The sequence below is a fragment of the Odontesthes bonariensis genome, chromosome 21 (genome assembly GCF_027942865.1).
Source record: "Odontesthes bonariensis isolate fOdoBon6 chromosome 21, fOdoBon6.hap1, whole genome shotgun sequence".
In the NCBI taxonomy this organism is placed as follows: domain Eukaryota; kingdom Metazoa; phylum Chordata; class Actinopteri; order Atheriniformes; family Atherinopsidae; genus Odontesthes; species Odontesthes bonariensis.
Window position 1 is genome coordinate 19797441 of NC_134526.1, and position 16415 is coordinate 19813855.

General features: G+C 39.2%; 1 protein-coding gene across 3 annotated transcripts; it reads right to left on the reverse strand.

Annotated features, from left to right (window-relative positions):
• Window positions 1–2295: 2295 nt before the first annotated feature.
• On the reverse strand, window positions 2296–11892 carry kcnj12b (potassium inwardly rectifying channel subfamily J member 12b). Of its 3 annotated transcripts, XM_075454227.1 has the most exons (3): window positions 11347–11892; window positions 10271–10341; window positions 2296–7410 (listed from the first exon to the last, which is right to left on the reverse strand). In XM_075454227.1, the coding sequence occupies exon 3, from the start codon at window positions 7312–7314 to the stop codon at window positions 6046–6048; it is 1269 nt and encodes a 422-aa protein (XP_075310342.1). In that variant the 5' UTR covers window positions 7315–7410; window positions 10271–10341; window positions 11347–11892; the 3' UTR covers window positions 2296–6045. The 3 variants fall into 3 exon arrangements, with proteins under 3 accessions (XP_075310342.1, XP_075310340.1, XP_075310341.1); XM_075454225.1 differs by lacking the exon at window positions 10271–10341; XM_075454226.1 differs by lacking the exon at window positions 11347–11892 and having other exon boundaries at window positions 10271–10734.
• Window positions 11893–16415: the final 4523 nt, after the last annotated feature.

A 16415-nucleotide genomic window follows, 5' to 3' on the forward strand; every position in this document is an offset into this window, starting at 1 on the left:
GGAACCTAAATTATTAATATGTAATAAGGTGTAGTTTATATTGAATATATATTGAGCTACTCTCGCATTCCAATTGAAATAGCAACAAAAATGTGCAAAATAAATTTGACATGATAAACTTGGGACTGCACGGTGGGCTGGTGGTTAGCAGCGTTGCCTCACAGCAAGAGGGTTTTTTTTGGTCACAGAATGAATTCTCTTGTGTTATTAATGGTTTATTTACATCATTCTCCTGTTGACAGACATCTATTTTCAATCACATGGTTTTAACTTTCCATTTATAATTTTGTTCATGAAAATACCTTTAATACCTCCCTTTACCTTTAGTTTTTATTATAGAACTGACTAACGGGACTTCAAAGATACATTCTGGTGAATGTTCAAATGAAATTAGGATATCTTAGATGGAGACTGATAATAACAAAGTGGATTTATAGTTGTTACACGCTAACAGGGTTTAAATGTAGAGCTTTCTTCAGCAGATTCCAGCCTGACTGACTCTTGTCTCTGTGTGCAGAGAGTCACATGTGTCCCCTCCGGTCGCTCTTTCTCAGCAGGAAGTTCTCCACTGTTTGCTGTTGGTATTCGAGTCAGTGCCTCCCGTAATCCAATCAGCCTGTTGCTGTAATCAAATACTGTATGTCTGCTGCAGTCCAGGCTGGAAAAGCAAGTACTTCTGAGTGATGTGCTCAGCTGGAGGGTGAATGTTTCCAGAAGCAAAATAACTTAGACAGATGATCAGACAGTAAACTCTAGTATGTTTCAATGATATTGGCCTGCATCAGTGCTAATGAACTACACACGATTCAGACCCCTGTTTAACCATGCGGTCTGTTTCTTTTTGACAACAACCACATGTCGTGTGGACATATTGACTGCATAATTACTTTTAAAGGGCTGTTACACAATAAGGACTTTCTTTGGACTGATTTGTTTCTGATTCTTTGTAAATGAAGGGTTTCTCTCATCTCTTTTTACTCATATTTTACCCAATGTTCCAACTCTTTTCTGAAAGAGGGTTACGAGTAATGAAAGTTTACATGGACTCATTTTTGTGCCCCATCGTTTGGAGCATCAAATATTTGCTTACAGACTAATCCACCCGGATTTCATAAACTCGTTTCCTCTCTCAGTTTTTCCCAGACAGGGTGGGGTTTTCTTCCATTTGCAAGTTCACTTCTTTAACCTTTTAGCTGTTCACACCCCTAAGATGAATAACACAACGTTATCTAAGCCATCTGATTTAGCTGTGAATGGAAAGATAGGCTGCAACGATACATCAAGAGAATACTTAGAGTGGTGTCGCTGTCACTCTCTGCCATGATTATATGTCATGTTCTCAAGCCAAAGACAGCATTAGCAGCTTGTTTCCTTCGCCAAAATTATTTCCTAATATGAGCACATCAGGGTCTTGCCTGGAGTTAAATATTTGAAGCACATCATGAAACATGTGAAACTTTGCAGATGAGACGTTTTCACTCCACAGCAGAGTAGTTCTACAGTAAAACAGCTCATTTGCTGCAAGGATAGGATCTCTGTTTAAAACATCCGGAGTTATGTCTTGAGGAAAGGAAATGCAGCTGTTAGTCTTGCATCACGTTACGTTTTTCTTCAGTCTTCACCTCCTTCTGGCAGCTGAGGGAAAGTGTAGAGCTGCCGCAATTAAGGCTGAATGCGCCTTTCAGCAACCCACTCTGCATGTTGGAACACTGACCCTACACGACTTCTCATCCTCCGACACTGCAGAGTGGGAGGGAAGCATCCTAGGTTTATTCTCAATGCTCCTTCCATCACAAGGCACACCTCAGAGGATAATGCACTATAAAAGTAAGAAATTATACTGTGGAAAGGTCTAACATTTTGTTAATTTTTCTGCTGGTGTGCAGAATCTTATTGTTGCCTGGATAACAGTTTAATTTCTCCCACACCCACTCTTTAGCTTCTTCTATGTCAGGTCACATGAAATGGTAATTGAGTAAAGCAATCTCTGTTTAGGATCATGATGGAAGGAGGTGCCAACAACACATAAACACGATGACATTCTACTTACAGCATTTGCATATTTTGCAACATTTTTAATGTTTTCTGCTTTGGTAGCCTGTAAAAAAAAAGAACACGATAAAATAAGCTGAATAGAGTGAAGACAACCTGTTGCGCTGAAAATATAGCATTGATAGGGAAGACAGCTCTACATCAGCTTTCTGGGGTTATGCGTGCGTATGTGTGTGTGCTCGTGTGCATGTGATCTCTTTCCAGTGCTCAAGGTTACAGGGCAGTGAAATCAAGAAGAACTGCCAAGTCTCCCTGCATACAAACGCAAAGAGGAGCCTGATTGGTTGTGTAAGGGTGAAAGGAGAAACCTCTGACCCCCACCAGACACCATCCATCAAATCTCAGCCATAAATTACAGTCTGCTCCTGTTTATCAAACAGCTCCTTCACACTGCCTCCCTGTTGTTCTTATTTGTTAGAAGAACAACAAATAGGCTCTGCAGATCTTTATTATTCCTCTGCTTAGTGTTTGAAAAGAAAAGGAACAGATGGCTTTGTCAGACATGTTTTATTGCAGAAGTCAATAGGGTGAATTATTTTGTCCGTCAGGTTTAAAATGGTAGTTTAACAGAGCAAATTAAAAGAAAAGGAGGTGCACAAAAATCAGAGTCATGATTGCTTTAAATTCATGAAGAGGAAGACGGCAAGAAGAGGCCAAAGTCCTTCAGTTCTTGTTCTTTATGTGTTATATCTGTCTCTTCTACAACTATAAGTAGTGTTGATGCTCAAATTGTTAAATGATACTTATAGTCTTTTCAGCCAGAAAGTTCAACAAGCAAAGAAATGATTAAAAAAAAAATGAGTTAAAATATCAGAGGTAAACAAATGCACAAATCTGGATTCTTCCCTCTCCATCATGCTGGAGGCTCTGACCCTGCTCTTCGTGCAAATGGCAGTGGAACCACCATTTGTTCTCTAGAGTGAGCCTATTATGTTCTTTTCAGCACAAGTCAGCAACATATGAATACAAATGTGTAGAAATCTGCTGAAATAGCAGTCAGGTGTGCAAAGTTAACCCACATAGAGGTTTTAGTGGGACAAATGCAGGAAAACTAATGAATCTCTCCCGGGATAAGACAAACAGTGGTACACCGACTGACCTATCTATATTATCTATCCATTAACAGTAATAAGGAGGAAAAATAACCCTGCCACAAGAATATAGAAAGAACAACATAGATCTTTACACACTGTCAGTAATTCAGGGCTGCAACCAGATTTCCTTTCAAAGTGCTTTTTGGGGTTTTAGGAGTTTACCTTTTTTTTTTATTTATTTGGAGGTCAATAATTCTGCAAAACACAACTCAGTTTTAGTTATGAATGGGAATTGTAACGACATGAGCAGGTCAGAGTGAAATTAGAACCACCAAGACCTTATCTGAAAACTCTGTAAATCCGTATGAAACACACAATCAGGGTTAAGAGCATTTTTCACATCAATTCCCTTCAATAACTTCAATAACTAAAGTCAGGACTAAATCTGTTTACACTTCTTTCCAAGTATACATGGTTTTCTGATAACGAGCATGTCTTTGAAGTTCTTCTTTTATCATCTGATGCATGTTTTACCTTTTAAATAGTCAGATGAAATATTTTACCTGATATGTGACCAAAATAACCATGAAGCATAAAAATGTTACATGTTCTGTTATACCCCAAAGAAAAAAAACAACAAAAAGGATAATCTTTAAAAAACGTCTGTATGTGAGCTTTCAAGCAGCTGAAGAAATATTTAGTACAGTAAATCCTTAATGCTGTTTGTATGTATTCAGATCGGCACAGGATTACTCCACTCAGTCTACCTTGGGCCACGCGTGTGGGAGTGGTTCATTTCAGATCACCTTAATCAGACTCCTCTATTGCCTATGGGTGCCCTCTGAAAATTATATGTCAAGTTTTTTTTTCACTAGTTTGGGAGGAGTAATACGATTGTTCTTGTTGTGTTCTGAAGTTACCGAAAGGGTTGAACTTGAGGCATTTCTTATTATCGTTCATCAATTCAGAATGACTTTTTTTTCATCTTTTTCATCCTGTGGTGCAAAATCTACCGTTAGGTTGTCTGATATGTAAAATGGGGTCCAGTTTCGTTTTTCATTTAATCTCAGAACACATTGTGTGTTGCATCTGAGAGTTGCATCTCATTGAAATGAGGAACTATAACGAAGACACAGCAGTTCTGTATCCAGCTGTTGTGCTTACAGACTGTGATGCTCTTAGTCTCCAAAGCCTCCATAAAGTCATGACCCCCACACTTACTAGACTGTCTTTGTACTCTTTGTCGTGCTTTCTTTCTTATTTTCTTGTTTTTGTGTTCCTTGTATTCCCATTTCGGGATTATTTTACTCTTGTGTTTCCTTGAATTCCCTGTTATTTTGCTTGTGTGGTTTTTGGACTGAATTCTGCCTGCCCTAGCTCTGTACCACAGAGCGCCTCCCCGTGCTTGACTTCTGCCAGTTTAATAAACTTTAATTTTTTACTTAAATATTATTTTGATTTCTTGAGATCAAAATAATCAGACTCACTATGTGGAGTGTCACTGCTCTAAAATGAGCAGCAGATGTTGGCGTATCCGGCTGGCTACTCCCCACAGCATTAATCTTGCCCAGCCCCGGGGCAGCTGCATCCTCTGTGTAGTTTTTCAGGAAACCAGTGCTGGGAGCTGCCATATCAGAGGCCAATATTAGCATCTCTGTTCTTCAGTAGATTGAATTAGTTTATAGTTTTCCAACCCCAGCCAGCATTCGGTTAGATAATTAGTCCTGATTCTAAAAACAACAGCATACTTGGAAAAAAAAGAAAAAAATAATAGAAAAGTTTAACCCCCTGTCTCCACTATCACTTATAATCTAAGCTAAATTTTGTGAAATGAAATATATAATTCTACATTTTCATCTAATAGGCAAGACTCTGAGGATTAATGGTCTTGATATTGCAGAACCTAATTAATGCGTGTTCTTTATTTACAGATTTTACATACTGGTCATCAACGTGTCAGGATGCATGCAAAATGTCACATTTTGGCACTGAACAGTTAGTTCTTAGTCTCTGTGCCTCATTAGGCCAGCAGCCTGAAGACATCTTCCATGTTTTAAAACAAGTCAGTTTCAGTGTTCACAAGGTCAGCTGGACTCTGGCTTTATGACCTACTCATTAAACAGGTATAAGGTCAGTTAATTATTGGAACAAATAGTAAAGATAGCCACTAAAATAGACAGGCAAGAAATGATAAGCTTGCAGTTTTCTACCACTGTCTCAATTCAGTGATGGGTGTAGCAACAAACAGCCAACATACAATAGGTCGATAATCAAATCAGGGATATCTTTAAGTGTCTTATTATTGAATACATAAAGTAAATATTTTAGGTCAAATGTATCTCACTGGCTGAATGAAAAGGTAGACACATACATACAATGTGCAACCAAGTGTGTTTTTTCCTTTTTCTGACTAAATATTCAACACTATGTGTTCCTTCATGGTATGCATGCATATAATTTTCATGTGTCAATAACCAAGTCAGCCACTGAATATTTAGAGTCTTATTGTTCATCTAAGTTATCTCATAAAGATGAAAATCCACCTCATCTAAGAGGAGTTTAGATATTCTACACGTTTGGTTTTCTAATGATAATAATAATATCTCCAATGTTGATTTCACTGCACACTTCCTTAAAAAAAAAAATTAATACTCGAGGAACGGGCATCTAAAGATAGTTCCAACAAAACTATGAAATAATTCTCAAAATATGTTTTTCGAAACTATGATGTTGTCATGCACATTACTAGGATTGCCCATAATTGAAACGTGACAGTTTTGTTTGCATCTAACAAAGCTCAATAACCATCTGAGGGAAGCAGTTTCATCCTTGAGTTGGAGCACAACTCATCCCCCAGCCGCAGGGATGTCCACAGTGGCGTCCTCATGCCATCAGAATGACAGTCAAAGGGCTTTCCACTCCCTCTGCATTCGAACACAACTCAACCAACACAGAAAGGTTAAATATCTGATTCTTTACGGGAGGATGGCTGATCCTGTTCCATGGTGGTCAGCTCAGATGAACACCTTCTGTCTTGCTCTTTCTGATCATCTCCCTCATCTTCCTCATCCCTGCTGATGAAGGCCAGCTCATTCTCATAGCAGAAGGAGTTGGCGCCAGATGTCGGGAATTTTCTCTCCTCCATGTCCTTGGCACTGCATCTGGGGGTTGATGGTACTTCAAATGTTTTGTGAAAGTAGGAATAATCTATCCTGTACTGGTTCCTCTCCTCGAAGATGAGGGGCTCAAAGCGATGACCCCACAGGATCTCAGAAGGCAGGTATGAGGTGCGCGCCTGCGTCGTCATGGCTGTGGCCTCCACCAGTCCCTCGAGTACTATTACTATCTCAAAGTCGGAAGTTTCAAGATCTTGCTTACTGATGCCAAAAAGTGGACTTTCTTCATCAATCTCATGTATGACAGTAAGAGGTGCAACCAAAAACAGACGATCTGTACCTTTGTCATAGCCTACATTCATATCGATCTGATCCAGGGGGATATACTCGCCCTCCTCTGTGTAACGGGACTTCACCAGCTGGGCCCGCACATGAGCCTCCACGAAATGGCTCTTCCTCAGATTAGCAACTCTAAACATCAAACATAGCTTCCCATCACGCAAAGCAATTACTGTGTTGTGGCTGAAAAGTAGCGTCTCTGCACGCTTCTTGGGTCTGGCCATCTTGGCCATGATTGCACCAATCATAAAGGCGTCAATGATGCAGCCCATGATAGACTGAAAGACCACCATAAAGACGGCCATTGGGCATTCCTCTGTCACACAGCGAGCACCATACCCAATGGTTGTCTGGGTCTCAATAGAAAACAAAAAAGCTGCCACAAAGGTGTTGACCTGCGAGACACAAGGAACAAAGTTGTCATCCCCTCCAGGATTGTCCATGTCACCATGTAGAAGGCCAATGATCCAGAACGCTAGGCCAAACGTTAGCCAGGACACCACAAACACCAGGCTGAAGAGCAGGAACATGTATCGCCAGCGGATGTCCACACAAGTCGTGAAAATGTCAGATATATACCTCTGTGACTTCTCATCCATGTTTGAGAAGTGGATGTTGCATTGGCCAGTCTTGCTGACAAACCGGTTGTGGTATTTGCGTCTTGTGTGGATCTTGCCATTGCCAAAGCTGCCCACGGCAGGCATGGTACTAAGTCTAAGTCCTTCTTCTTCACAGGACAGGAAGCTGTGGTGGTTGGCTCTTCCCACACTCATGCCTCAGTGGAACACAGCCACAGGGCTTCACACTATCAGCCTGGCTCATACAAAACTGACCAGGCTCACAGAAGTGCGCAGTTCCCTCCAGCACAACTGCAAAGGAAAAACAGGCACAGAATCAACACAGGTAATTGTAAAATTCAAAGAAAAAAATAAGAAAAATGCATTTACATTTGTTTAAAGGGATAGTTTGCCTCTTTTGACATGAAGCTGTATGACATCCCATATTAGCAATATCATTTATGAACATTGACTTACCCTCAGCTGTGTCCTGTGAGCCGAGTTCCAGCCTCGTTTTGGCGTTGAGGAAGGTAGTCCGGCTAGTTTGCTAGGGTCCCGAAAATAAAGCGTCTTGCTTCTCAAAACAATATGCGTTCAAAAGAGTAATACATTTGCATCACAAAATCGTCCCTCCAGAAAAAGTCAGACCTCACAATCGCTTGGCGCTATTTTTGCCCCCCTTCATATCAATGCGTTCAGCCACCTAGCGATAGCCGCACCTGTTACGGTGTTTACTGCTCGGAAGCAGGGGACTGCTCGGTCTGCACTTCGGTCTGCACAGTTTACACAGCCCGTAGTGATACGAAGGTAGAGAGAAATAGCGCCAAGTGATTGTGAGCTCTGACTTTTTTCTGGAGGGACGATTTTGTGATGCAAATGTATACTCTTTTGAACGCATATTGTTTTGAGAAGCAAGACGCTTTATTTTCGGGACCCTAGCAAACTAGCTGGACTACCTTCGTCAACGCCAAAATGAGGCTGGAACTCGGCTCACAGGACGCAGCGGGGGGTAAGTCAAAAGAGGCGAACTATCCCTTTAAGCTAAGAATTAAGAATATCATCCAGTCTCTTTGTATGTTAGGTCCCATTTTTGTCAGTATACCATCTAAATTTCCCATAAAGTACCCCAGATTCTATTGCTCGGTCAACTCCACTTTCTTCTCAACCACAGATTTTAAAAATTTGTCCACTGACAACAAATTTTTGATGATGAACAAAAAATCTACATTTTTCGCACCAGACTCACACACTGTCATATTCATCAAGCATTATTAGGGCAAACATGGCAAAATATCTATTCAGATTTTCAACCTGTCTCCTGTGTTAAAACCTTTGTCTCTCAATGCAGTTTGCTTTAAAAGATACAAGCTATATCTTTTAATAATACATTCTTTAATGGCATTTATTTCATGATCTGTCTTGATCTGTTTTTCCACTGCTCTATTGGAAAAACTGTTGTATATACCATACACATTTCACTGATCAACAAGGTACAGAAATAGCCAGTTAATCCAATGCCCTGCCATTTTATGTGACGTATTTTCTGTTTCTTCCAGCTGGCACCTCTGTTAGAGTAACTGGAGTACTGTGATGAGGCTGTGTGGTTCCCCTGTGAGGCTGAAAGTAATACGAGCTGAAAAAAATTAGACAGCGGCAAAAAACTGGGTATCATAGTAGAGAGAGATTTGATACAAATGGTTTTGTAGTACAATTCCACAAGTTCACCATAGGCATGTCATATATAAAATCTTCAGAATTGTTCGAGCAACAGCAGAGTACAGTATAACATCAGTTTTTATGATCAGTGTCATTACTGGATTGGTTTTCTGAAAATGTTATTCATGTGCAACCCTATGCTGAAATAGGCTTAAGAATTATATTTCACCAGTTCTGGATAATGCTCAGCCATCACATTTATTTACAAAATTGTTCACACCATCAAGAGCCAGGTGTGCACTTTGAGTACAGAATTTACCATAGATATAACAATTTTGAGGTGATCCAGCATTACCACCGCTATCAAATCTCTTCTGATCATTCTGTTTGACACAGAAAACTATCTCACCGATGATACCAACTTTGATCCCAGGACATTTTTAGAAAGCGGTGTATGGCCACCAACAGCTTGGTTTAAAATAAAAATAAAAATCTACATTATATAAACCTTGTAGTCGACAATACTTAAGGTTTTGAGCAATGCTAGCCTTGGTTTAGTGTTTACCTGCTTATTGTGTTTCAGGTCACCTCATTGTAATTATAAAAGCAACAACTGAGAATCTGTTGCTGGTATAATTAGCATCTAGTCACAGTCAGTCTCAGGCACAAAGACGTTGTTCAATATGTCACTTCTTACTCAGGCATTATAATTCAAAGGCTCACTATAATATTTTGACAAAAAGCTGTATGTAATTAATCATGAAAACAGATTCTGTCAGGTTAAATTGGTTTTAGGGTTTCATTTAATTGAACGGATGACAGAAATTTAATTCTAAGAGATCTCTTACTCAAAATCAATAGAAGGCCACACACAGTAATTTGATACCAGCACATGGACAACCTCTTCTTCCCTGAGGTTGCTTTGTAACACTGAGCTAATTCTGGAATTCAGTTTTTAAATATTATATTTAGTCATTCTGACTCTTGAAATACCATGTTTAACCTAATCTTATTTGTATTATTACTTTTTAGCCTTATATTTCATATTTCTGCATCAGCTCTGAGCACTATCAGTAATATTTGTAAACAGTCCATTGACAAGTCTGACCTACACTATCTACAGTTCCAAGTGGTAGTTTATAAATCATGATTAGACCCATGGTCTTGCCAGGTGAGACAATAACGTAAATTTTTTTAAACTATTTTCATTTATTTATTCTTTTCCTGTGAATTGACTAAGGAATAAGGGATAATTCATTTAAAGTGCAGAGTTATATTGTGAACTGCTTAATCTGGTTATTCATCAGATCTAATATTTGTCATAACATTTCACAAAAGAATACCACTTGCAAGCTGTCATAAAGGCTGATCTTCCGTGAAGCATATCTGTTTCAAAATTTCATCGCCATCCATCCTGTAGCTGTAGAGATATGTATGGAGTAGTGGACTGACGGACATACAGACACTGGCATCATCAAAGCCAAAGCACATCCATCCATCCATCTTCTATACTCACTCAATCCAACTCATGGTCGTGGGGTGCTGGAGCCTATTCCAGCTGTCATTGGGCGAGAGGCGGGGTACACCCTGGACAGTTCGCCAGTCCCAAATCACATCATTAGTAAAAAAATCTAAGTTCACATCTGCACTGTTCACTAATAATCCCTGACTGATATTAGGGCAATGCTTGCAGTTATGAGATATGTTTTTTTTCCTCTGTAAATATTTAATTGTTGTGATTCTTTCTAAACTGGTTCTCTATTATAGTGTCACTGACATGGCTACATTTTTCTGATGGGGCCTTGCTCATTTCAACTCATAAAATAAGAAACTGATATACAATATCATTGCACTGCTGACTCGAACACAAGCACGTCAGCCACAAGTCAACACATGGTGACATGTTGGTCAGCAAGTGGTGTGCTTACTGTTGCCTTTTGAAGCCTTTTTTTTTTATTGGGGTGAACTTTGATTACATCCCTTTAGGTTATCAGAGAACATTATATGTTATGCCTATGGGAAAAAAAACAAACAATCACACACAAATCAGAATACCTTTCCATTTTTAATCAAAACTGTAAATCATATAGGCTGGTGTGCAACTGTCCCCACCATGTTAATTCTAAAGCTATGGAGGGATAATACTCTGTACTGTATAGAACAGGTGCATGCAATAAAAGTAGAAAGATTAAAAAATTAATTTTACACTGTTTCAAAAAGAGATACGATTGTAAGTGTCTTAAGTTCAGCCTCAGTCAATTAAAGACAAATTTGACACATTTTTTGCGAGTCTTTTTCTGTAGTCTCAGTAGTTGCTAGGAAGCAGAATGGTGTGTATCCAAGAGATATTAATATCTAAAAATTTGTGTGAATGCTCCTCGGCTCTCTTAGGAGTCACACTCTGCCTGCTGGGCTGTGACATAAATGCTGAAGCAATGATGAGACTTTTTCCATGCTGCCATTTAACACAATAGAAACTCTTCTCACTGAAAATATGATTGAATTAAACACTGTTCCACATTCTATTATTGAATAAAGGTGTCTGCAGGGCTATAATTAAAGTCCTTCAGTCTGAAATTTATATCAGCTTACCTCTTGTGCACGTGTTCTTGACAGATGTTGATTTTTCAATTTTCCTTCCCTTCCAAATCTGCCAGTTTTCTAGCCGAATTGCTGCATGTTTTTCCTCAGGTTTCTTTCTCTTCTTGTTTTCTGTTATGGGTAGAACCACTCTATCCTCCTGAGGCAGAAAAATATATGACCACAGAGTATCTTCATGTCTCTATCTAATTTGACTTTTTCTGTTCCTCCACTAAATGGGGAGAGCATTACAATCAGTCCCGCAGCAAATACTCCAAAGTTCTTGCTTAACTGGTATCCAGTGGATCAGAAACAGACCAGAAATGACTAAATTAATTCAGTGAAGCTCTGAAGTCCTAATTTTGACCCTCAAAATAGAACAACAGCTTGATTCCAGCTATCCCAAATTCAAGGAACATAGGGCCTGTAGCATCCAATCCGATTGAAAATCAAATCCTCACAGCTTATTTAGAGTCATGGGCAGTTGACGGTCTCTCCTCTCCCACGTGTCTCTCACTTTCTTAGTATATCTGCTATCTGATCTTGTTCTGCTGCAGATCCCACTCTGTATCCCACATCTAGTGAACTATTGCTCACTGCTCCAGTCCTCCCCCTCCCTCTCTCAGTGTCACTGTAGATACTTGGCATTTGGAGACTACATGCTCTTCCCCTGTGAAGTGTTAATGGTCAGCTGATCATCTCTGGTGTTGAAAGAACCAACTGGTTTATTCAAGACTGATGTGTAGAAGAGCGACCAAAATTCTGCTATTACATTTTCCCACAAAATATTTATTTTCCTGTGACAGCATTTCATTAAACAGTGCTGCTGAAAACTTTTATTTTCAAAATGTCTTTCAGAATAGCCTAATAACATACTGAGAATGCTTTTTTTTTCCAAGGGTAAATCCTACCTTTTATATGGTCAACTGTGGAAACATACTCAACGCTTTTGGTTTCCTCTGTAATGTTGTCTTATTTTAAGCAAAGTGCTCACAGAGTTGGTGGTTTGCTCTCCATTTTGACTCAGAAGGAAGGACAACTCCTGTTTATTATGCTGGACTGAAAAATAGCTCATGTAGGCAGTTTCTTAGAGAACATATTTGCTTGATGTGTATGTGTGCATGCCTGAATGATATAGAAATTGCTCATTTCAGGACCAAAGCGAGGAACCAGCTGTGCAAACTACAGTTCAGCATCACCATCCATCCAACTATATCTTCGGTATTCGGTTGTAAAAAAAAAAGTTTAATTAGTGGCTTGTGAGATAAGATCTGGAATCATGCGGAGGATAGATACACAAATTCCCATTTTCATGCAAACATTTTTCACATCTCTTTTTGAAAACCTGCCACAACTGCACTGCCCAGGAGTTTTATAATCCATATGTGAGTTTCACAAAACAAAAACAGAATTTGTGTTTCCAATGGTGGCCTGACCCAGATTCACTGGAGGCCATCACAAAGCAGCGAGATGCACCAATTTGACAGCCAAAGTCAAGGTGGTCTTAGTATCACTTCTTTAAGTATAATTGGAAATAAGGTTATAAGTCCTGATAGATCTGTGATTACCAAAGCAGAGGAAGTATTATACCTTTACATGTGTTTGGAGATCCAACATATACATTTGCTGTGAATTTTAAAATGAAGTAATTGTTAATGTAATGGTACAATCTGAAAAAAAAAAAATAACGTAGGTTTTAAGCATAATGTTTGAGATCTTCAAAAAATTTGTTTGAAATAACTTTTTAAGAGGTTTAAAACGATGCCACAAGTTATGCTCCATGTGTGCCTCGTTGTAACTGAGTATGTATTCTGTAACTATGATGTCAGGCCTGTAAATGGGTTATGGGTTTAGTTCGGGGATGGCAGACCAGATGGGGATACAAAGTGTGCTATCGGGACAGAAACAACCCAGAGCCCAGCCGCTGCTTCGTACCCAGCGAGTTATTTAAAGGCTTCCTCACTGCGGCAGGACAAAGTGGGCCAGGCTCAACCACACTCAACATGACACAAGCTGCAGCATTTGGTCACGCTCAATCACCTTTCAGATTATCAGCACACCCCTGACCAGCACACTACCAATTCATTTCAAGTGTTATGTCATGTTGGGGTTATCCAAAGTGGGGGCACAATTTGTTTATCAAACACTCAGTCAGCTTTGAGACTCTTTAGTTCCATCAGCACTCCTGCTGCTAATATTTATTTTCCATATGTAGTTCATTGTGTTAAATTTACATGCAGTTAATTTGTAAAATTAAGTTTTAAATCATCACTTCATATACATTTGTTGTGGAATAAGTGACATATTCTTAATTAGCACAATTTCAGTAAAGAAAACGTCTGTCAAGTCACTCTTCAACATTTCTTGCAGTAGAGCAATATTACTACCTGAGAGGTATAGAAAACAATTGACACATAAGTTTAACTTCTACTTTTACCGGTGGATGCTGTAGCAGAAGTGATCAAAAGGAAACTGTGCAGTGTCTGACCATTTTTACACAGTTACACTGTTAGAGTTAAAATTAGGTAAACATGAACTTCAGTGAAAGTATTGCATATGTAACCTAAAACTGGAATGTCTGAGATGCAAAACACACACACACACGCAAGTCAAAACGACCATGTTGGTTACAATTAGGACAAAATACCTTCTTTTCAGTTGTTCAACATCAAAGCTGAGATGTTAACACAACACAGTACAACAACACTTTGTTGCTTTTTAGTTGAGTTTGAAATTAAATTGAATCAAATCAAATTCTTCATTCACTTTTTTTAATTTCATGACAAAAATGTCGTTTGTTACAGATGGATTTGGGTCTTAACTTTACCTGATTAGGCCCAGAAATCAAAACAACTAAATCAGAGTTAGAAATTTATCAAGGTTAGGGCTAAAGTATATCCTTTTTACTGTTACCTTTACCATCATGGTGATGTTTAAACTATTATTAAGACTCACAAGAGTGAGCATGGGTACTAACCTTGTCTGTGCCCAGTCTAAACCTTTTCATAGTGACTAAACACAGTAATAATGTTGCCAGTTTCATTTTTATTGACAGAATGTTGAGTTCATTATTTATTATGTCTGTAACTGCCATGGTTACCCAGTATTAGAATGGTTTCCAAAAGGCGTTTTCTTTTTATTGCAGACCAGCTTTTAAAGTGTTACTGTTACATTGGCTCTAGAATTACAACTACTTGCCTGCTGCTAAAAACTAAAAATGTTTTACAACAGCAGAACATGTTTGATATTAGTGAAAAAAGTTAATTTCACTAAAAAGAAAAGAAAAGATAAAAAGGGCTGCTGTGTTTTCTATTGGCTCACTCGGGGATAATGCATAAAGGAAGAAATGCTGACGATATTCAGCATTGGCATTGGCAGCCAGCACAGCCAGTGAGTGGGGAAGAGAGGCGTCACGCACCCACCAGCAGAAATTAATGCTGTTCACACGCAGGACACAGGATTTTTTCTTTTTTAAGGGCGCCCTTCACTAAACTCCCTGCTTCAGTTGGTGAATCTTCTCCAGATTTGCTTAATGAACACCTTGCCTCAGATTAATGAAGCGCCTCAAATTGCTCATATACACAGGGAGACCACGTTAATGCCACACAGAAAGAACTGGAAATGAATCCAGGTCACTCTTACTGTGAGGCGACATCTGCACTAAGTCAAACAACCAATTAAATCTTTCTGATCTTCCGCCCCACTCAAGTGAACAGTGAAAGTGTACAATATCTCGTGGATAATGTTCAGCTTGTCATGTTTGGGTTTTATATAAAAAGCGTCAAATGATAAATAATGTCCTCAGTTTTATCACCCTTGAAAGATGAACATCTAGTTTATTATTGAATAAGATTTGTCTGATTTTATCTTCAGTCATTAAAGAGGCCCTCAGGATGTCCACATGGGATAGAGATATCCGTTCATTGATAAAGAATGACAAATGTGAGTTTACGCAAACAAGCTGCATGTAGGTCACATGGCTCTGGCGCTGATTTTATTCTAACACTGTGGTTCAAGTCAAATTTTATTCAAATCAAACAAAACTTTCTGCAGCTTCTCAAAGATTTGAAAACACTGGCACAGACTTGTACACATGTGAGAAGAAAAATTACCAGAGGTGTGGACCTGTCAGCTGCAGTGTAAACACAACTGAAGTGTATCATCAGGGAGCAGGCTGCGCTCTCATATCAGAGCAGCCTCTGCGCTGGTTGCAGTAATTGATCTTTGCTTGACTAAATGGGCCACTTATTTTTGCTGCCTGAGCAGGTGCACCTGTGTACTGGTGTTTTTAAATCAGCTGCTGATCAGTCATGAGGACCTGGTTTGCGGGGCAGCTCGAGACAGAAGAGACCCTGCAGGTGCACACACACAAACACACGCACACATGCACACTCCTATATCAATACTTCTTCACACTTGAAGGAATGCAAAAACAAACTGAGGCAAATTCAGATTTTTGCAATGGAAATCCTTTCTTTATTCTTTTTAGCATGGAGCAAAGGTTTCATTGTTATAAAATTAGAAAATGGAAAGCAGTTACACAATACCAGAATAAAGTTATTATTCTCAGAAAGTTTCCTTTATTGGAATAGCATTTTAAGGTAAGGAAATATTGTTCATGTTATATTCAGAACTATATTGTTGTGTCTGAGTCAAACCTGAAATCTTTTGATGAGAGGCTCAACATCTGGCTCAACATGCTGAGGTCAAGTTGATGCCCTTGATTCGTCATAGGATGGACAGTCATACTTCTCTGTTGTGGAAACCATGTCAATTTTCAGGGAAAACGTGCAAAAATGGTGTGTATATCATTTCAGCTGACACACACCAAAACACACCGGCTCACAAAAGCCCACAGGTGCAGGATTGTACCCATGAAGGATTGCATTAAGAATAAGCTTTGCACTCTCAAAGTGTCAGCTCACATGACTGGAGTTTCACGATGAGGAGTCACAGGGAAAGAGAGATGAGTGTTGGGTTTTAATGAGGTGTGATGTTCCTCCTTCGCAACGTGACTCCATGGAACGGAGCAACATACGTCCTCTGAACAGGCACTGAGACCAATGATTTAAAATAAACAC

Bases quoted from the DNA above. Each gene is read 5' to 3' on its own strand.
- kcnj12b (XM_075454225.1), bottom strand. From the start codon at position 7,314: ATGAGTGTGGGAAGAGCCAACCACCACAGCTTCCTGTCCTGTGAAGAA.